Here is a 21387-nt window from a genome sequence, read left to right on the forward strand (position 1 = left end):
CCCAAATACTGGGGTAATTAGCCGAGCCTTTAGTTTCTGGAGCTCGGCTGGATCAGCTAATGGGCTGCCTGCTGGTCCAGCGCGCCAGAGTTGGGAGCACAAATAGAAGCAGGCAAATAGGACCTCCGAGACCCAGCTGGGCCACAGACGTCAGATGTTGTTTGAGGCTCCTTTGCAAAGATGGGCTTTAATGGCGTCTTGCGGAACAGGGATGGCCGATACGGTACTGCCAGACTCAGAGCGGCCAAGATGGCCAGTGCTTGAGAGTTGTGGTCCAGCAAACGTCTGCATTGGAAAAGTTGTGAAGGAGGCAGTGAGGGTCAGTAAAGGCAAGTGACGGTCTGGTTCGGGGAGGGGGAACCTGGAATTTAGATTCCAAATCCTAGCAGCCCCAAATCTGGCACAGCCGGTGGTCACTGTTCTGACACTAAAGGTAGGCCGGGACAGCGATGGCAAGTGATGGCCGACTTCAGCAATGGGAAACCCATGATATTCTTCTTCTTTATTTGACAATGTAATAGTCATACATAAATAAGAATAAAAAATGTGCACCCGCCACCACCGAGACCATTCCATTGTAACTATCCAACCTCCCAAAATTTCAACACCTCTTGCGACGGTTTGACCCCTTTCCATTTTAACAGCACAAATTCTAGAAACGCCCTCCGTATCTTCTCGAAATCATTTCTCCTGCGTATTCCCCGTCTTACCTTAATGGCACATGTTAATTTATCACTCATAGCTATATCCCGCACACCTCTTTATACCGTTCTTCCATTTCATATTCTGCTTGCCCCTTCTACTTCCTGGCTATCATAATTCTTGCAGCTGTCAATAAATTTGTGAGCACATAGCCTCCCTGTGATATTCTAGGCATAGTTGGACTCCAACTCCCATAAGCCTCAGCAGCCTGCGTGGCCAATGGTCAAGGGTGATAGTGATGGGAGTTATAGTTCGGCAACCCATGTGTTTCTTACCCTTGCTTTAGAACAGGGTGGTTCAATGTGTGGCCTGAGGGCCCCCTCTTTTTTTGCCCTGGGCAAATTTGACACTCCCCCCCCCCCGCTCCACCACAGCCCTTGCTTTGCTTTCCCAGAGCTCTGTAAGTGAGACAATGGGTTTTGGGAAGGAGGTGCAAGGACAGGGTCCTTCCTAAAAGCCCAGTGCCTCCATTGGCCAGCTTTGGGAAGGCCGTGAAAGGGCGGGGGCGGGAGAGGGGGGCATCAAAATTTGAGCTCACTTCCCAACACAGTGTTCTGTGTCAAAGTACTCTTGCAGCCCGCTTGGTATGAAAAATTGGACCGCCCTGCAGAGTCATGATCGAGATAACTAAGGGCAGTGAAGGCAAGTGATGGTCTCGTTCAGGGAGGGCGGAACGGACTCCAACTTGCATTGTTGCCAGCCAGCAAGGTCAGGGGTGAAGGGAGATGGAGTCCAGCCACATCAATGGGTCCCTGCAAGAGCAGGATGTTAACGTGGTTCTCTCTCTCTCTCTCTCTCTCTCTCTCTCTCTCTCTCTCTCTGTGTGTGTGTGTGTGTGTTTAAATTTTCTGTTTTACAATTTAAAATAATCATTTAAGCACCCTTAAAATATCACTACTTCCCTTCGTCTCTTTCCACGGCTCATTTTGCATAACATGAATCCCTGCATATTTCACGTAAACCAAACCATTCCGTATTCCATTATTACATCCATCAAAACTTGTTGACATTGTTGAATTTATCTTAATGCTGCCAACGTTTTCAAGTGTACACAACCTCCCCCCATATATTCAATAAACGTTTTCCAATCTTCTCTAAGCGTTCGTTCTTCTTGTTCTCTTTTTCTATATGTTAAGTACGCAAGCTGCGCATCAGCTTTAGTTGCCACTCTTCTTTAGTTGGGACCTCGCTCGTTTTCCATTTTGGGGCTAACGAAACACGGGCCGCGGTAGCGGCATGCATAAATTAACCTTCTTTTGACACCTGGGAATTTCCGTCGGAATTATCCCCAACGAAAACAACTCTGGTTTTTTTTTTTTTTTGGAAAAGTACTTTTAAACATTTTTTTCGATTCGTTATTGATTATCTCCCAAAACTCTTTTTACCCTTTTACAGGTCCAGCCAGCGTGGATCTCCCATTAGGGCATGAGCCTCCATGGGCACATTCCATTCCTTGACCGTCTTTTAAACCTGCCGGTTCTCCACTCCGTCTGACGGGAATGCCACGGTGGCCGTTGCCAAGCCCACATGGGTGTGTAGCAAGCTTTCCCTTGGCATCAGCTGACATGACAAAGTGGTGACACGTCCCCCTCTGTGCTCAACCCCCCCCCCCAACCGGCCTTTGCTGCTTTCGGCCCTTTATTGGGCCTGATAAAGGGAGGTGTTTGTGCGGAAAAAAGGAGAGCAGGATGCCTGGGAGTTTAGCTAATGAGAAGGAGGGAGAGGAGGCCACAGACCAGATTCTCTATGCTGCGGGGAAACGACTATGGAAAGTGTTATAAAAATTAGGTTCAACCCCAGAAGGGAGTCCACGAACCCAGGGGAGAACCTTAGTAGGGCTCCCCTCCTCTCAGGAGCACTTATGAATAAATAGAGCCAATACAGAATCTCCCAAAGCAAGGCGATAGCCCTTTATTTGTTACTGCTGCAGCAGGGTGTTTTGCAAGCAAAAGACCCCGAACAAAGACTTCTGTTTCAGTGTATCTGAAGAAGTGTGCATGCACACGAAAGCTCATACCAAGAACAAACACAGTTGGTCTCTAAGGTGCTACTGAAAAGAATTTTCTATTTTGTTTCGACTACGAACAAAGGCGTGCAAGCTCCTATATAGACTTTTGAAATTGCCCCCCTCCAGCTCAAGACCACCCCTCCATACGTCAGAATTACATCAAAAATTGGGAGGATCTGGTAGCAGTGATCTGAGCATCTTGGACCCTGCCCCCATGTCTCCTCTTGCCCTCCACCAAAAACCCATCAAGTGAAACAAAATATATTTACATTTCCCTATATCCCAGCCAAGCTAATCACACCTTTTTGTCTGACACTCAGATATCAGGATGCCAGAGATTATCACTCAGGCAGGGGGCTGCTGAGTAGCTGGAGGGGCAACCCCCCCCCCTTTGTTCCTGAGACAAAGAAATACTTGGTCAGTTGGGAGTCAAAATGGAGTGAGGCCTGTCTTCCTGTGCTGTTTTTCAGACACGTGGCCTTATTTGTTTTGGTACATTAATGACAATTATTATATATAAATAAAATACCTTAAGATTCTTACAACAAAAGCAAACTTCCAAAATGAAATTGGGCATCCAGTCGAGTTTGGTTCAGATTTGAGGGGGCAAAATTACACTCCATATCTCCCCCCCAACCCATGACTCCCCTGTGAGGAACGGAGGCAGCTTTTCGGTTTAGAGAAAAGGCAAGGTTGGCATTGATAGAAGTTTATATAGCATTATGCGTGCCGTGCAGAAGGCGGAGAGAGAAAAGTCTGGGCGTCCGACAAAGCTGAAGATTCAGGACAAATGAAACTGCTCCTTCATGCCGCACAAAGTTAAACTGTGGAACTCCCTGCCACAGGGGACAGTGATGGCCACCGATCTGGGTGGCTTTAAAAGATGACCAGGCAGATGCATAGAGGATAAAGCTCTCGGCGGCTACTAGCCAGGATGACTATGACGTGCCCATCACAGATGGAGGCAGCAATGCTTCTGAATTCCAGTTTATGGAAACCAAAGGAAGGGAGAGGGAGGGCTCTTGTGTTCGAATCCTGCTTGCGGGTTTCCCTTTGGGGCATATGGGTGGCTGCTATGAGAACAGGAAGCTGGGTTAGAAGGGCCACTGGCCTGATCCAGCAGTTTCTTCTTATCACCTTATCCTAGGGTGGGTTTTGGCAATTTTAAAAATACTATATGAAAGCCAGTGAGGCTGCCTTCATACCATACATTTAAAATGCATGACTCTCTCCCCACCCCGCCCCATATCCTGGGAGTGGTAGTTTATCCCCTCCCAGCATCCTTAAAAAAACTACAATTCCCAGAATTCCTTTGGGAGAAGTCGTGTGCTTTAAATGCATGGTGTGTAGTCAATCTGAGCGTTCTACTCTATGGACCCCCTGAAATGAACAAGCTTTGGTTAGTCAATGCCTGTTAACATCAATGGGTCTACTCTGAGTAGGAGGAGTAGCAAGGGCTGCGACCCAAGTAAAACAATTTGGAATCAGAGATGGAAAGAAGATAAAGTCTCGACCGGAGAAGAATGGCAGATTAAGTTGATGGATTACGCCGAAACGGCAAAAACGGCCGGAAGAATCAGAAATCAGGAAATTTCAATAAAGAATGGGGAATTTAAAAAAAATTATCTTAAAAACCATTGTAAACAGTTAAAATTGTTAGTGGGATTGGAATAACACTTGTAGTTTAATGGTGAATTTTGGATATAATAGAGATGTCAAAGATGTGAATTATTATAAAAGATGCAGGAGGAAATGACTAACAATAGGACCCACAAAGGGGAGGAGGGAAGTCCAGGAGATTCTCTGGAATCTTGTTTTTATGTCATATGTTGGTTATGTGTAAAACTGTAATTTGAAAAACAATATATATATATACAGGTGAAAGTCGAAAAATTAGAATATTGTGGAAAGGTCCATTTCTTTCAGTAATTCAACTTAAAAGGTGAAACTGATATATGCGATAGACTCATGACATGCAAAGCGAGATATGCCAAGCCTTTATTTGTTATAATTGTGATGATTATGGCGTACAGCTGATGAGAACCCCAAATTAACAATTTCAACTTTGGGGTTTTCATCAGCTGCACGCCATAATCATCACAATTACAACAAGCAAAGGCTTGACATATCTCGCTTTGCATGTCATGAGTCTATTTCATATATTAAACTCCAGTAGCTAATGAAACCAATTGCTTACATAAATGGACTTTCCCACAATATTCTAATTTTTTTGAGTTTCACCTGTATATATATACACACACACACACACCCCAATTTGAATCAGAAGGCTAGGATGGGTATCAGGTGTCAAAGGTAAAGGAGTACACTTTAATGTCATAATATATCTTCTAAACATGATGAAAGCTGTACAACGAAGGTGCAAGACGCACTTCTGGGGGGAATCAAATCTGTACTTGTATTTGCTAAAATATCCCTTGTGGATAGGCCTTGGTTGCCACCTAGTGGTCATTGTATGTAAGTCAGCCTTTGTTCACTAACTGCTTTAAGTCTCTTGCAGGAAAAAAAGACAACGCAGAGTCTTGTGGCACCCTGAAGACTGACAAATTTATTGTTTTTTAGACAGAAATGGCTGAATCGTGACACAGATTAATTAGACGCATGGCACAGTTTGATCCTAACTGTTTGGGTCTAACTATAGCCTGGGATAGCTAGGGACGCAGGTGGCGCTGTGGGTTAAACCACAGAGCCTAGGACTTGCTGGTCGGCGGTTCGAATCCCTGCGATGGGGTGAGCTCCCGTTGCTCGGTCCCAGCTCCTGCCCACCTAGCAGTTTGAAAGCACGTCAAAAGTGCAAGTAGATAAATAGGTACCGCTCCGGCGGGAAGGTAAATGCCGTTTCCATGCGCTGCTCTGGTTCGCCAGAAGCGGCTTTGTCATGCTGGCCACATGACCCGGAAGCTGTACGCCGGCTCCCTCGGCCAGTAAAGCGAGATGAGCGCCACAAACCACAGAGTCAGACACGACTGGACCTCATGGTCAGGGGTCCCTTTACCTATAGCCTGGGATAGCTTGGTCGGTAGAACACGAGACTTTATCTTGGGGTCATGGGTTCGAGTCCCATGTTGGGTGAAAGATTCCTGCATTACAAGGCACTGGACTAAATGGACCTGATCTTCTAATGTTCTTATATACTGTCCATAAATATCCACATCGAAAGTGACTTAGGAATCTGCCTAGTGCTAACCGGAAGCGAAAATGAATGCTGGACACTAAAGCATAGCAGTTTGAGAAAAGCGCATCCAAATTTTGGGTGCCATGGGACAGTCTATTTTCCCAGTGCACCCTTCCACTCAAACCCCATCCCCAACCCAGGCAAGAGCTCCATATTGGGTGCTATGGGATATAGCCGATTTCCCCAGGGCACCCACTCTTTCACACAGCACCCACAAACCCTGGCAGCAGCTCTGTCTTTTGCAGCTGCAGCCTCTCGCAGTCTGGGCGGTGCCGTTGGTGGTTCAGTAAATCTGGGCCTCTCTCCTCCTCTCTTGAATTCGGGGGTCCAGAAAGGTGGAGGTGACTTGCCCTCGGGCTCTCTTGGAAAGCAGGACTGGCGTGCCCTTGGCTTCCGTCGCCGATGGTCACGTCAAGCGGCTTCGTCCCATGGTGGCCAAGGGAAACCCTCTGATCATGGGGTGCTGCCTTGCTTCTCTCCTCCGCCAGGGTCTCGGCTGTACCTGTGCTTGACTGTTGAGAGAGGAAAACAGCTCAAAAGCAGAAGGTAGAGCAACACAGCTAGACTGGTAACTGGGAGTGGCTGCCGGGACCACATAACACCGGTCCTGAAAGACATACATTGGCTCCCAGTACGTTTCCGAGCACAATTCAAAGTGTTGGTGTTGACCTTTAAAGCCCCAAACGGCCTCGGCCCAGTATACCTGAAGGAGCATCTCCACCCCCATCGTTCAGCCCGGACACTGAGGTCCAGCTCCAAGGGCCTTCTGGCGGTTCCCTCCCTGCGAGAAGTGAGGTTACAGGGGACCAGGCAGAGGGCCTTCTCCGTAGTGGAATGCCCTTCCATCAGATGTCAAGGAAATAATCAACTATCTGACTTTTAGAAACAGGTGGGTAGCCGTGTTGGTCTGCCATAGTCAAAACAAAATAGAAAATTCTTTCCAGTAGCACCTTAGAGACCAACTGAGTTTGTTTGGTCCTGGGACTCTTCAAAGGGAGCTGTTCCTGAAGGAAGAACTGTGAGGGGAGAGGCTCCATCAGGCAAGGCCTCCTTCCACCTGCCTTGCCCCACCCTCTAGTCTTTGCTTCTCAATTTGTATTATTTTATGTACTGTGGCTTGCCTTTGTTTTATTGATTAGTTTAGAAATTGTTTATTGTAAATGTTGAGTGGATTTCTGTTTAACTTTTATATGCTGATATTATTTTGTATTACTATAATAATTGTTGAATGTTACTTTTTGATGTAGGTTGCTTATTTTAAAGTTTGTTTTATTATCACATTTTTGTATTGCATTAGATGGTTATAAGATGTACATTTTTTGTTTCTTCTGCTTGTAAACCGCCTTGAGTATCGTAAGATAGAAAGGCGGTATACAAATAAAAAATTATTATTATTATTATTATTATTATTATTATTATTATTCTTGGTATGAGCTTTCGTGTATCTGAAGAAGTGTCCATGCACACGAAAGCTCATACCAAGAACAAACTCAGTTGGTCTCTAAGGTGCTACTGGAAAGAATTTTCTATTTTGTTTTGACTTTTAGAAGACATCTGAAGGCAGCCCTGTTTAGGGAAGCTTTTAATATTTGATGAAGTATTGTATTTTAATATTTTGTTGGAGTGGCTGGGGAAGCCCAGACAGATGGGTGGGGTATCAATAATAAATAATTATTATTATTATTATTATTATTATTATTATTATTATTATTATTTTCAAATAGCTTATATCTCCCTCTCTGCAGGTAAGCAGTGACACTGGGAAATCTGTACTAGAGGAATTCAGTTCCTCCCCCCCCCCTTCATTTTTACAATGCCGTGTAAATGGATCAGGGCAATAGCCCATCTAGGCCAGCATCTTCTTCATGCCCTGATGGGGGAATCCTACAAGCAGGATCCGACCACTAGAGAATCCTCCCCTCTTGTGGCTTCCAGCAACTGGGATTCGGAAGCGTTTCTGCCTGCGACTGGCAGAACACAGACATCATGGCTAGCTGCCTCCTCCATAAATTTGCCCAGTCCTTTTAAAACCATCCAAGTTGGTGGCTTCCTGTGGGAGAGAGTTCCGCAGGTTAACTCTGAAGGGCTTTCTTTAACCGGCCTTGAATCTTCCAACGCTCAACTTCATTGGATGTCTGTGAGTTCTAGCATTATGAGAGAAGGGGGGGGGGGAACCCTTCCTCTACCTACTTTCTCCACCCCATGCTTAATTTTACAAACTTCTATCATGTCGCCTCTTACATGCTTTTTCTCTTATAACAAAATCCCAGTTACAGGTAGGCAGCCGTGTTGGTCTGCCATAGTCGAAACAAAATTAAAAATTAAAAAAATTCCTTCCAGTAGCACCTTAGAGACCAACTAAGTTTGTTCTTGGTATGAGCTTTCGTGTGCATGCACACTTCTTCAGAACAAAATCCCAAACACTATAGCTCAGGGGGGGAGCAATTGCTTTGCATGCAGATGATCCTGGGTTCGAATTCCGACATCTCCAGGTAGACCTGGCAGAGGCTCCCTCCTTCAAATCCTGGATAGCCTCTGCCGGTCCACTGTGGCTAGCTGGCAAGCATGTCTACTGTTGCCGCAGCCATTATTATGGTGATCTAAATCAGATCTAAATCTAAACCAGATCTAAATCAATGGCTGAAATGGTGTCAGCCCGCTATTTCAAAGCGATCAACCCCATACTTTCCGGATGGAGGCGAGGCTGAGATCCATCCTCTTCTTCTGCGATAACGCCGGATTCCAGTGGCACACGAGGCTATCGTTCTGGATGCTGTAATTCTTATTCCCAAGCAGCCAGTAAGTCTTCATTTTCCCTTTTCCCTGCCCAGGATGAGAGAGAAAAGGGGAGGTTTTTAAACCCTCAGCCTAGTCAAGGTGATGTAAACGTGTGTGTGTGACTGGGGGTATTTGGGAATTCTCAGAAGCCAAAGAAATCAGCGCAGCCATGAAATCGGGGGTTCGAAATCAGCGCAGCTTCAAATGGTCCGTTCCGCCATCTTGATTCAAAATGGCACCCGGTTGCACCCAGACACAGCCAAAAACCAGCTCCTTGATCCGAGGAACCATAAACCAAAATGTGGTCGAAATCTGTGCAGTTTTGAAAGGGTCCACCTGCCACCTTGATTCAAAATGACACCCAACTGTATCCAAACATAGATGAAAACCTGCTCCTTGGTTTTGTGCAGCATTTGGCCATGATATCTCAAGAGGTGTCCAAACGCACAGCGAATGGAAAAACAACTTTCCAACACATATCGTCGATTATTAGGTATTTGGTGTATTTGGTAAGTGTAAAAAATAACAATAACAGAAAGTTATTTTCATCCTCTTTTTCTTTATATATAAATCCAGAATGGATTGTAGCCAGTGCTGGTCCTACTCAGAGTAGACCCACTGGGTGTGAGTGACAAAGGTCCATTAATTTCAACAGGTTTGCTCTGTGTTGAACTTAGTCAGAAACAACCCAGAGTGTGATATCTGGCTCAAACTGGTGCACCCTAGAAATCTCCCTTCATTTTTTAAAAATACAAAATAAAGTTACTAGTCCTCAAGACTGACTTAGGTCCATTAATTTCAAATTAATACAACTTAGTTGGATACAACCAATAGTTAGTCCTGCTCAGAGCAGACGCATTAATCTCAAGGGATCTCCTCTGATTAAAACGGAGTTGGGCACAACCCCACTGTAAGCTCCTTGGGGCAGAGAACTCGCCTTCCTTTCTCCTTTCTCCTTTCTCCTGCAAATGCCCCAGGCTGTGCTAAATGAGTGCAGATAATAGTAACAGTCACCTTCACTTCAATCTCCCCTCTCAGCTCGATGTCGTAGGCATCGTCCTCCAGCAGCGCAAGGTATGTGGCCGAACTGATGTGGATCTTCTGAGCTGGGAAATAAGTTATCAGAAGACACATGGTTAACCGCGGAGCTGTCCTTGCGCCACCTCCTGGTCAAAAGGGGAAACTGTAGGTCAACCCATAATCCTGCTGGCTTATTTATTTTATTTTATTTTATTTACTACAGTGGTGCCTTGGTTCTCACAATCCGTTCTGGAAGTCCGTTCCCAAAACCAAAGCGTTCCAAAACCAAGGCTTGCTTTCCCATAGAAAGTAATGCAAAATTGATTAATCTGTTCCAGACTTTTAAAAACAACCCCTAAAACAGCCTGTTAACATGAATTTTACTATCTAACGAGACCACGGATCGATAAATTAGACCACCTTTTTCTCCAAGAAGCTTCAGGCACAGTGTATATGGTTTCCCCTGCTTCTCGTTTAAATCCCCATGGCGACCCTGCAAGGTGGGTTAGGCTGAGAGGTCGTGACTCTGGCCACAAGTTCACATCCAGAGAACTTCATTACCCAACGGGGGGTTTGAACCCTGATCCTAGTCTAGCACTCTAAGCACTGCACCGCATTGCCCCTGCACGGTGTGCCATGGAGGGTGGCTTCGAGGTCACGGGAAACTGCCTTGCCCCCAAGTCAAAGCAGCAGTGCATCTAGCTCAGAATCATGCCAAAATCCCAAGGAAGCCGAAAAGACTATGTATGCGATCATGGCTAAGATGCAGAAAAAGTCCCAACCAGAGAAGAATGGCAGATCAAGTTGACGGATTATGTCGAAATGGCTAAAACGACTGAATGAACCAGAAATCAGGGAGACCAAAATTTGAATAAGGAACGGGGGAAATTGATAACCTATCTTTAAAACCATTGTAAACAGCAAAAAACTGTTAATAGGATTGGAATATCACTTGTAGCTTCATGGTGAATTTTGGACACAATGAAGAGGTAAAAGATTTGGATGATTATAAAAGATGCAGCAGGAAATGATTCACAATAGGACCCACAAAGGGGAGGGGGGAAGTCCAGGAGATTCTGTGGCATCTCGTTTCTATGTTGTACGTTCGATATGTGACTGTAAAGTTTTAATCTAAAAAAAAGCAAATGAAGAAATTAAAAACAAACAAACGGAATCGTGCAACCTGGCTGCGATGGCAGCTCTCTAGGATCTCGTGGGACAGAGGGATGTGGAGGGAGGTGGCGGGGGGCGCAGGCACTCACGCAAACTGGTGGACTCCATACGAGAGGCCGTGTTCACCGTGTCACCAAAGAGGCAATAGCGAGGCATTTTGTATCCGACGACGCCAGCCACACAGGGACCTAGGTGGGAGAAACGGATAGGGAGAAGAGGGCAAATGTCAGGGCAGACTGAGATGATTTTTTTTGTTCAAGAACATAAGAAGAATATGCTGGATCAGGCCAGATCCAGTCCAGCATCCTTTTCTTACAGTGGCCAACTACAGTGGTACCTTGGTTCTCAAACTTACTAATCCGTTCCGGAAGTCCGTTCCGAAACCAAGGCGCGCTTTCCCATAGAAAGCAACGCAAAATGGATTACCGGTAATCCGTTCCAGACTTTTAAAAACAGCCCCTAAAACTGGCATTTAACATGCATTTTACTATCTAATGAGACCAGATGGGCGGGGTACAAATAATAAATTATTATTATTATTATTATTATTATTATTATTGATCCATAAAATGGAAGCAATAAACAATGTAGTGCAGTCTCACAATCAATCAATCAGTAGCTGAACTGGGTTCCACACAATCACACACAAAACAAAAACGCAAAATAAATAGCAAAAACAGACAGACCTCAGCGTAACACTCAAAACGGAAGTGTGGCACTCAAATCGGAAGCGTAACACTCAAAACGGAGCACGTTCGGCTTCCGAAAAAAGTTTGCAAACCGGAACACACACTTCTGGGTTTGCAGTGTTTGGGTTCCAAGTTGTTTGAGTACCAAGGTGTTTGAGAACCAAGGCACCACTGTATATGGGAAACCAGAGCACAAGAGCTCTGTCCTCTCCTGCGGTTTCCAGCAACTGGTGTTTAGAAGCACTGCTGCCTCCGGCCGTGGAGGGCAGAGCATAGGCATCGTGGCTAGTAGCCATCGATAGCCCTCTCCTCCTCCATGATTTTGTCTAGTCCTCTCTTAAAGCCATCCATGTTGGTGGCCATCCCTGCCTCCTGTGGCAGGGAGTTCCGTAGTTTAACTTTGTGCTGCATGGACTGAAATTCAGGAGGTTTCTGTTGCAAATCTCCCAGCATTCAGCTTCGTTGGACGTCCTCGGATTCCAGAGGGAGAAAAATTGTTCCCTGCACTTCTAAACTTCTACACGTCGCCTCTTACTTGCCTTTTCTCTCAACAGAAAAGTCCCAAACGATGCAAACTTTCCCCATAGGCGGAGTGGCTCCCTCCCCTTTATCACTGCGGTCATTGATTTCATTAAATGATGTCCACTACTTGATTGTAAAACGACAACAACAACCCGACACCCACAAATCAGTTTACAAAAAGAATAAAAACGAAACTACAGTATCGTTAAAAAAATAAAATCAGTTAAATGCCTTTAAAAATGACAGAAAGGTGAATACCAGGTCAAAGAGTTGGACAGGGCTGCCCCCATGTGGCTGCCTCTTCTCCATCTCTGCCAACCTGTCTCACCTGTGTGAATCCCGGCCCGTAGCTGCAGCTTGCCGCTGGGCATGTGGGGTATCACGACTTGCCGGACGGCAGCCACCAAGTCCAGGGCCATCTTGGCGATCTCGTCGGCATGCTTTGTGCCGTTCCTCTCTGGCAAGCCGCTCACGACCATGTAGGCGTCCCCGATGGTCTCCACCTGGTGGGGAACAGGGACCCAAAAATTGTGGAATCGGAAAAGACCTTGAGGGTCATCTAGTCAAGATCTGAGCGAAAATATAAAACATGCTTTGGGTCACCATGCAAATTATTATTATTATTATTATTACTACTACTACTACTTTAAAATTATTTCTACCTGCGTTTTACCCTAAGGGTAATTAAGACACAATATTAAAAGCAGTTTGAAATGACTTACAATTGCAAAAATACGCATCCTAAGTGTCAAAAGAGGTACATCTCCAGAATATATATGTGTGTGTGTGTGTGTGTGTGTGTGTGTGTGTGTGTGTTTGTGTGTGTGTGTGTGTGTGTGTGTGTGTGTGTGCATATGGTTGTCAGATTAAAGTTTTACAATCACGTATCCAACATACAACATAAAGACAAGATTCCAAAGAACCTCCTGGACTTTCCTCTTCTCCTTTGTGGGTCCTATTGTTAATCATTTCCTCCTGCATCATTTACAATAACCCAAACCTTTTACATCTCCGTTATGTCCAAAATTCACCATTAAACTACAAGTGTTATTCCAGTCCTACTAACAGGAATTTCCCCCATCCCTTATTAAAATTTTGGTCTTCCTGATTTCTGATTCTTCCGGTCATTTTAGCCATTTCAGCATAACCCATCAACATGATCCATCAAGCTGATTTCCAGAAAATCTTATGTTGGTTGTTATTATTATCCACAACGGCCCTGCCAGGTAGGCCCCTGGAAGGCAAAGCACTCTGGCCACTCTGTCGTTTTTGGGTTGCCCTGTTCTTTACCTTCCTGAGAAGTCTTCCTTGACCACCCCGCTGCTTTAACAAAGCCGGAAGCCACTCACCTTGTAAACATCGTAGGATTCGATCCGGGTATCGAAGCAGACGTAGAGGTTGTTGAGCATCTCAACCACCTGTAACGGGGTGCAGGAGGCAGCAATGCTGGTGAAGCCCACGACATCCGAGAAGAAGATGGTTACCTGTTGGGGGGAGATGGATCGGGCTGTATTATCATACCTCTCCAACAAAGGGGTCTGGTTCCTGGGTTACAGGTGGAGCTGGCTCCAGGTTGGGGGGAGCTCCATAAGGTGAGCACCTTTCTACTGTAGGGGTGCCCCAGGCCTACTTGGAAGTAGAGGGGGGCAGTGGTAAAAGTGCAGACCCACCAAGTTGTGGGATGTAATCCACTGGGAGCAGTCAAATACAACATTCCTTGTTTTCCTAGAGTGGACATGCAAGGGGATGTTGGTCCAGCCAGTCAAAACTCAGCTAGCAGAAGCACTGGAATTGTTTCCCCATATGGGGTAGATCCATATGTACATATTTGCAACTAAGTCTGCCTTCGGGAATCCAACTGTGATGTGAGTAAACTTCTTTTATTGACTTTGAATAAGAGGGTTGTGTCTTTATTCTTTTAAGAGGGATTAAAGGGAACTTACCAAGAATATACAATTCAATCTGAAGACAGACTGAATTGTATAATAGTGAGAGGCTTACACAAGCCTGCAACCAGCTATCTGCTGTGCATGTCACAAAGAGGAATGTAACTCTGCTACATAAAGAAACTTGCTAGCGCAAGTTAGGAAGGATATTAATAAACAGTATATCCCATTCCCACACAAATTTTTTTTTTATAAAAAATCCTTCCAGTAGCACCTTAGAGACCAAGTAAGAGACCTTAGAGACCAACTAAGTTTGTTCTACGGTGTTCCATGATCACTGCAGATGGTGACAGCAGTCACGAAATTAGAAGACGCCTGCTTCTTGGGAGAAAAGCAATGGCAAACCTAGACAGCATCTTAAAAAGCAAAGACATCACCTTGCCGACAAAGGTCCGTATAGTTAAAGCTATGGTTTTCCCAGTAGTAATGTACGGAAGTGAGAGCTGGACCATAAAGAAGGCTGATCGCCGAAGAATTGATGCTTTTGAATTATGGTGGTGGAGGAGACTCTTGAGAGTCCCATGGACTGCAAGAAGATCAAACCTATCCATTCTTAAAGAAATCAGCCCTGAGTGCTCACTAGAAGGACAGATCCTGAAGTTGAGGCTCCAGTACTTTGGTCACCTCATGAGAAGGGAAGACTCCCTGGAAAAGACCCTGATGCTGGGAAAGATGGAGGGCACAAGGAGAAGGGGACGACAGAGGATGAGATGGTTGGACAGTGTTCTCGAAGCTACTAACATGAGTTTGGCCAAAATGTGAGAGGCAGTGAAGGATAGGCGTGCCTGGCATGCTCTGGTCCATGGGGTCACGAAGAGTCGGACACAACTGAACGACTGAACAACAACAAAGGTGCTACTGGAATGATTTTTTTATTTTTTATTTTGTTTTGACTATGGCAGACCAACACGGCTACCTACCTGTAACTGGAACTATGAAATTCCCACACAAGTGTCCCTATTTTCCAGGGACAGTCCCGGATTTACAGAAGCCATCCCAGGTTCTGATTTGATCCCGGAATGTCCCACTTTTCCTTAGGACAGCTCTATTTTCATCGGAGAAAAGTTGAAGGGTATGGTCAGACGTCCTTATTTTCAATGGAGAAATGGAGGGTATGGGTATGGAGTTATCTGACCCCCGTTGTTTAAATGTTTAATGTTTTATTGCATTTTTATATATGTTGGAAGCCACCCAAGAGTGGAGCAAACAAACATAAAATAGAATAGGACATCCCTGTTTTCATCGGAGAAATGTTGGAAAGTATGTGCTCCCCCTGGAGCTGCCGTTTTAATTTCCCATTTTAGCATCTTGGGAAAACAAAATGGCTGCTCCCAGTCCTTCGCCAGCAGGACTGCTCTTTAAATTTCCCCACAACCCATCGAAGCATGGCCACCACCATGAGCATTGTGGGAAATAAAAATGGCTGCTCCCAAGCGTTGTGGCGGCTCTTACCAGGCTGCTCTTCTTCCGGGCCAAACCATCATGGGACAAGTGTTTAAGCGACTATCACATCTACGTGATAGATAGCCGTGTGCGTACGTGTTTATTGCATTTTTGTCCCACCATTTTCTCCATGGGAGTTCCAGGTGGCTCACTCATTTAACCCCCACAACAACCCTGTGAGGTGGGTCAAGCTGAGAGGCAGTGACTGGCCCAGTGAGCTTCAGTGGAGATTCGAACCCTGGTCTCCCAGGTCCCAGTCTAACCACTACACTACTCCAGGTTTGGGAAAACAGCTCCACAGCGGGGTTTGAGGAAAGATGTCTTTCCCGTGATTATGGAGTGATGCCGAAAGCTGTCTTTGATATTCTGTCCTAAAGGTTGCCCGGATCCTCGCTTAATTCTTCGTTCCCCCCTCTGAATTCCCTATAGCTGCCGCAATTATCTCCAGATGTCTTTCTGCAATTCTCCTCTCCTCCAAGGCTTCCTCTTTGATGCCGAAGGTTCTGATCCGGCTGTTTGTAATTGCTCAATTACGGGATTGTTTAGGAAATTACACCTCTCGTTGAAATGCAAATATAATTCTTTTTTGGGGTGGGGTGGGGTCGAGAGGGTCCGGTCCCCCCCCCCCCGGATGACAGTCGCTGAGCACCCACTGAGCACAAGAGAGAAAACAGGTGAAAATTCGTTCATTTATTTCCCTATGAGGTACCATTTCCTGGCAAACCTTTGGAGAGCAGAAGGCGTTTCAAAATGGTTGCCATCATGTGACCACCCAAGAAGTACGAGGGAACTATGAGGAACAATAGCTCTTCCTAGAATTGCAGAGTTCCACTGGACCCCATTTACTCTCCTTTCGATTCTTATCACTAAGGCATAAAGCCAACAGCCGATAAAATCTTTTGATACTGAGAATTTTGGAGAAAAGCTCTCTCTGAACGAAAAACTGTTCGTTTGGCATTTGGGGAGGGGGGTCTGTTGGGAAGGGTGAAAGCCTCGAGCCTCTTGGCGTGTTATCTGTTTTCATTTATTCAATTTATTTGCAAAATCTCCTACCACCGTCGACATATACCACCGCTCTCCTCTGGGCCACGCTTTCAGAATAAAAATCTGCTCCTGCCACACCAAATTTTGTATTGCTCAGAAATACATTGGAAAACACAACTAGGATTGTCCTCAGTATCACTTGATGTCCTCGCTCTCATTTTGAAAAAGTGATATTTTGATAGTACACTACACTACACTGAAATGTTTCTTTGATCGTCCTTGAATCTTCCTGCCACGCTTGCCATCCTCTCGTGCTACATCACTAGGACCTCGGAGAGATCAGTGTTCGAATCCCCCCACTTGGCCATGAAGCTCACTGGATGGCCTCGGGGCCAGTCACTGCTTCTTGGCCTAATCTACCTCACAGGGTTGTTGTGAGGATTGACGGAGGAGGGAGATCACTGGGTACAACGCCTTGAGTTCTTTGGAGAAAAAAGTGGGATTTAAAGGTTAATACCTAGACAGCATCTTAAAAAGCAGAGACATCAACCTGCTGACAAAGGTTCGTATATTTAAAGCTATGGTTTTCCCAGTAGTAATGTATGGAAGTGAGAGCTGGACCATTAAGAAGGCTGATCGCCGAAGAATTGATGCTTTTGAATTATGGTGCTGGAGGAGACTCTTGAGAGTCCCATGGACTGCAAAAAGATCAAACTTATCCATCCTTAAAGAAATCAGCCCTGAGTGCTCACTGGAAGGACAGATCCTGAAGTTGAGGCTCCAGTACTTTGGCCACCTCATGAGAAGAGAAGACTCCCTAGAAAAGACCCTGATGTTGGGAAAGATGGAGGGCACAAGGAGAAGGGGACGACAGAGGATGAGATGGTTGGACAGTGTTCTCGAAGCTATCAACATGTGTTTGGCCAAACTGTGGGAGGCAGTGGAGGATAGAGGATCTGGTCCATGGGGTCACGAAGAGTTGGACACGACTGAACGACTGAACAACAACAAATAATAATAATAATAATTTTTAAGATGTAACACGGTGGCAAACATTTGAAGGCTGGAAGATGCTGTTTCTGGCAACCCTGAACTCACTGGCAGAGAAAATGTGGCTGGTTTTTCACTGTTTTGTAGGATGTTTTTGATGGAGGTGGTTGCTGCACTGGGCTCCATTGGGAGGAAAGGTGGGATACAAATTTTATTATTGATTTATTCTCTGCGCTGACTGCCCTTGAGCAACATCTCTGCATCAAAGAGACCAGGCAAAAGGTGTGGAAAGTGTGCAAGTCACCTGTGACGGCGTTTTTACCTGGTCGTAGTTTTCCGCCTGCACATGCTTGCGTTTCCTCAGCTGCTTGGCGACGGATTTGGGCAACATCTGGTGCAGGAGGTCCTCGGCCAAGCTCCGCTCGCGCTTCAAATCCTCCGTCCGTTCCTTGAGGCTCCTGGCGTAATTCCGGATCCAATCTGTCATCTCCTTGAACAACACCAGGACGATGGGGTAGATGAGGCTGGCAACCGCCAGCAGGCTGATCTTGAGGCTCACCAGAGAGAGGATGTCTCTGGATTTCTTGCCCAGCCTCTGCCGGCTCTTCTCCCACAAGCAGGCCTGGAAGGAATCCAAGTCCTTCACCAAACGCTCATCCGGTGGCAATGGCGAGGGTGGTGGGGAGAAAACCGGGACGCCCCCATATTGGGTGGAAGAGATGGAGAGGTTTGGTTTCTCCGCCCAACACCCTCGAACACTTTCAGATGCAAATACGCCATAGGTCAGAACAGCAGACATTTGGTACCATAGGCCTTGGGCATCCACAGAAAACGATGGAGCCATCTCTCGGGACTTCAGAAAGCCTGCTTTGGTTCTGAGGATGGCTCTGTGGGACGCCACGTCAACCCAATCCGGGTTCGACTTTATCGCTTCGAGGTCCTCCTCAGGACTCCCAAGCACCTCGAGAATTTCGGAAACAATCCTGCCAAGAACCATCGCCGCTGCTTGGGTGCCGTTCAGCCTTTCCCTGATCTCGCTGGCGAAAGTTTGGCACCAACAGTCTTCCTTGCACAGCAGCTGCATCCCACGGAAGTTCCCTCCAGATCCCTCGCAGGAAACGGCAAACTTCCCCAACGCGCGATCCAGGGAGAAAGCATTCAGGCCTTTGCCCTCGCCATCTTCCTGGCAACGAATCTCATCTCGGAAGAGGCTGGCGAGATGGAGGACCCAGGCGGTCTGGCAGGAGGGGATGCTGGCGAGGGCCGCCTTGGTGTTCCTCCATGATTCCAGAGTTTTGCTTAAATCCAGAGAGATGCTCCCCATCAGGGTGGCCGCGGAGACCAGGCAGGCGACCAGGATTCGCCTCACTGTCTTGCTGGTGCTACAGGGACAGAAGCTGAGGAAAGGAAAGGAGAAACTGGTTAATTTTTGTCCCCTTCACAAGTGGAAAGATATGCAGACTCATAGAATTGTAGAGTTGGAAAGGAACCCCAGCAATGCAGGAATCGCAGCTGAGTCAATATCAATCTCAGTTTTTCTCCCTTTCTCGTTTTTCCATTCATAAGTTCATTTCTCCACATTTTCATGTCACGTCAGGTTTTCCCAGCTGGATAAATGGGGCATAAAGTAATTAAAAACAGTTTAAAGCAAGAAGACAACAAATAAATTTAAAGCAAGGCTAAAACCCTAACAAGTGGTGGCAGTTTTAGTCTTGCTTTAGGTCAGAGGTAGGGCCGGATCTGGCCCAATCGCCTTCTCAATCCAGCCCACAGACGGTCCAGGAATCAGCGTGTTTTTACATGAGTAGAATGTGTGCTTTTATTTAAAATGCATCTCTGGGTTATTTGTGGGACATAGGAATTTGTTCATTATGGTCTAAGGGACGGTGGACTGGCCCCCGGCTGTACACACACACACACACACACACACACACACACACACACACACACAGTGTATGTATTTGGGGGGTATTTTTTAAAAAGACCTGATGAAAAATCAACAGCATTTTGTTTTTCCCTCTTCCTTCTCCCTTCCTCTCTGCTATATTCGTAATAAAACACTCACACACAAGAGCAACTCTGTGCAAATAAATAAAAAGAGGGAAGATAGAACCCCCCCACCTTTTTCCAGAGCACCTATAGTAAAAATGATGCAAGTAGACAACAGAGGATTTGATGGTGAGTTAACAGGAGAAAAATATATTCTGGAAGATTGCTTCATGAATTTGCTGCGGAGTTTGGGATTTTTTTGATGAACCCATAGTGCAAGATGGAGCTGTGGCGATGATCTAGAAATGTGATGTTTTTACATCCTCCTCTTGGTTTCCTAATAAGCCTTCCCGGTTGAAAAGAAGATGAAGAGGTTTTCAATCTAGCAAACATTTATCTTACACAAATTGGTTTGGATATCAGCTGTTTTATTAATGCAAACTGTGGGGGGGGATCCAAAATGGATCGCAAGACGTTTTAGACAAAAATATGAACATTTGAGGGAACCAATGGTTTGCATTTGTGAATAATTTCATTCCTTTCTTAGCTCTGCTTCTGAGCTATTCAATTTTCTGTTTCTGACAAATACAAGTTTTTACGTTTCAAGTTAACCATGCATTTTTTAAAACGAAAACACCTAGCAATCTCAATGTTTTTTAAAATCGGTTTCTGGGTCACTAGCCCTTTCATTTTCTCCTACCGCACCTATCTCTTATATTTAAATCTACATGATTCAGTAAAATAATAATATATTGTGGGTAGCACAGAACAAATCAGTGTAAATGGGGGGGGGCACACTTAATTGTAATCAATTTATCTCTCTGTCCATCTTTGATAATTCTTATCCCCAGTTTGCTTGGCTTGAATCATCCAGCTTCTCACTAAGAGATGAAATTTAATTTTCTCAATGGGTTTAACAGTTTGGGGGATTGTGCAGAGGGGATCAGCTGAATGTTTGTATTCTGGTAGTAAATTTCAGTTCCTTGGTTAGTTAATGGTTTGCCTGAATATTTTTTATTTTTTTTGAAAAGCTTTTTATATTCAGAATCTGGTCCATCAATTTGACCAAATCTCAGTCTGTTTCTTTACTCAGTTTCAAAGTTGTTTGATTGCTGTTTTATGCTGTTTAGATCAATTTCTGCTGCCTTGTTTTTGCTGTATATGGAAAGGCGTATTAAACACACAAATACACACAGCCATTCTTTTCTGATAGCTTCCGGCTTCCTAGGCCTCCTTGATCTCTCCCCTCCCTGAAACTTCCCACTTTCCCCCCCTTTCCAGTAAAAATTCAGCACAACTTTTCTCCTGGTTTTTGTCTCCTTTACAGCACCTACCTGCAGGTTGCACAGCTGTTCCATGAGTTCCCTTGCCCCCAAACTTGCTCTTCCTTGCCGTTGTCTTGCCTGAGGTTGGGTTTCCCCTTGAGTGAAGTCGAAGAGGTAAAAAACCGTTGGCTGCCCACTCCAGACATGGAACCCTTCCCAGACTTAGGCACTGGTAAACAGAGATTCTGGGAATTGGCCAGAGATGATACCTTGTTCAAAAGCTCCTTTGATTCCCGGTGCCTGGAAGCAGCAGTTATCCCCCTCTGGAGGCTTGGTAGGGTACCAGTGGCTCTCCCCTCTCTGTGCGTAAAGGGCGGTGCTGATGCTGGAAGAGCAACTGGGATGTCTGTTTGTGGCAAAGGATGGAGAGGACCCACAGAACCATTCCAGGTCTGCAAGCCATGTTGGCTAACTCCCCACATTGATCATGCAAAGGGTGAGAGCAGAATTATCTAGCAGCTATAACTGGGGGGAAAGGTGAATGGTTAGACTTAAATATGTTTGGGACGCAAACTCTCCCTAATGAAAATTCATGTGCCATTATGATTTGTCCTGTAAATATTGCAAAATAAATCTAAGAATGCTCACATTCACGCTTCTAGTCGTCACTGCTGAATCTGCTAAT

At 45.5% G+C, this 21387-nt stretch overlaps 1 protein-coding gene across 1 annotated transcript; it reads right to left on the reverse strand.

Annotated features, from left to right (window-relative positions):
- Positions 1-6103: 6103 nt before the first annotated feature.
- On the reverse strand, positions 6104-21173 carry LOC117050916. Its single transcript, XM_033156864.1, has 8 exons — positions 20772-21173; positions 17771-18845; positions 13435-13569; positions 12414-12588; positions 10964-11062; positions 9696-9787; positions 8589-8726; positions 6104-6415 (listed from the first exon to the last, which is right to left on the reverse strand). Exons 1-8 carry the CDS (start codon positions 20906-20908, stop codon positions 6104-6106), a joined length of 2163 nt encoding a protein of 720 aa, XP_033012755.1. The 5' UTR covers positions 20909-21173.
- Positions 21174-21387: the final 214 nt, after the last annotated feature.

Source organism: Lacerta agilis, chromosome 8 (genome assembly GCF_009819535.1).
Source record: "Lacerta agilis isolate rLacAgi1 chromosome 8, rLacAgi1.pri, whole genome shotgun sequence".
Classification (NCBI taxonomy): domain Eukaryota; kingdom Metazoa; phylum Chordata; class Lepidosauria; order Squamata; family Lacertidae; genus Lacerta; species Lacerta agilis.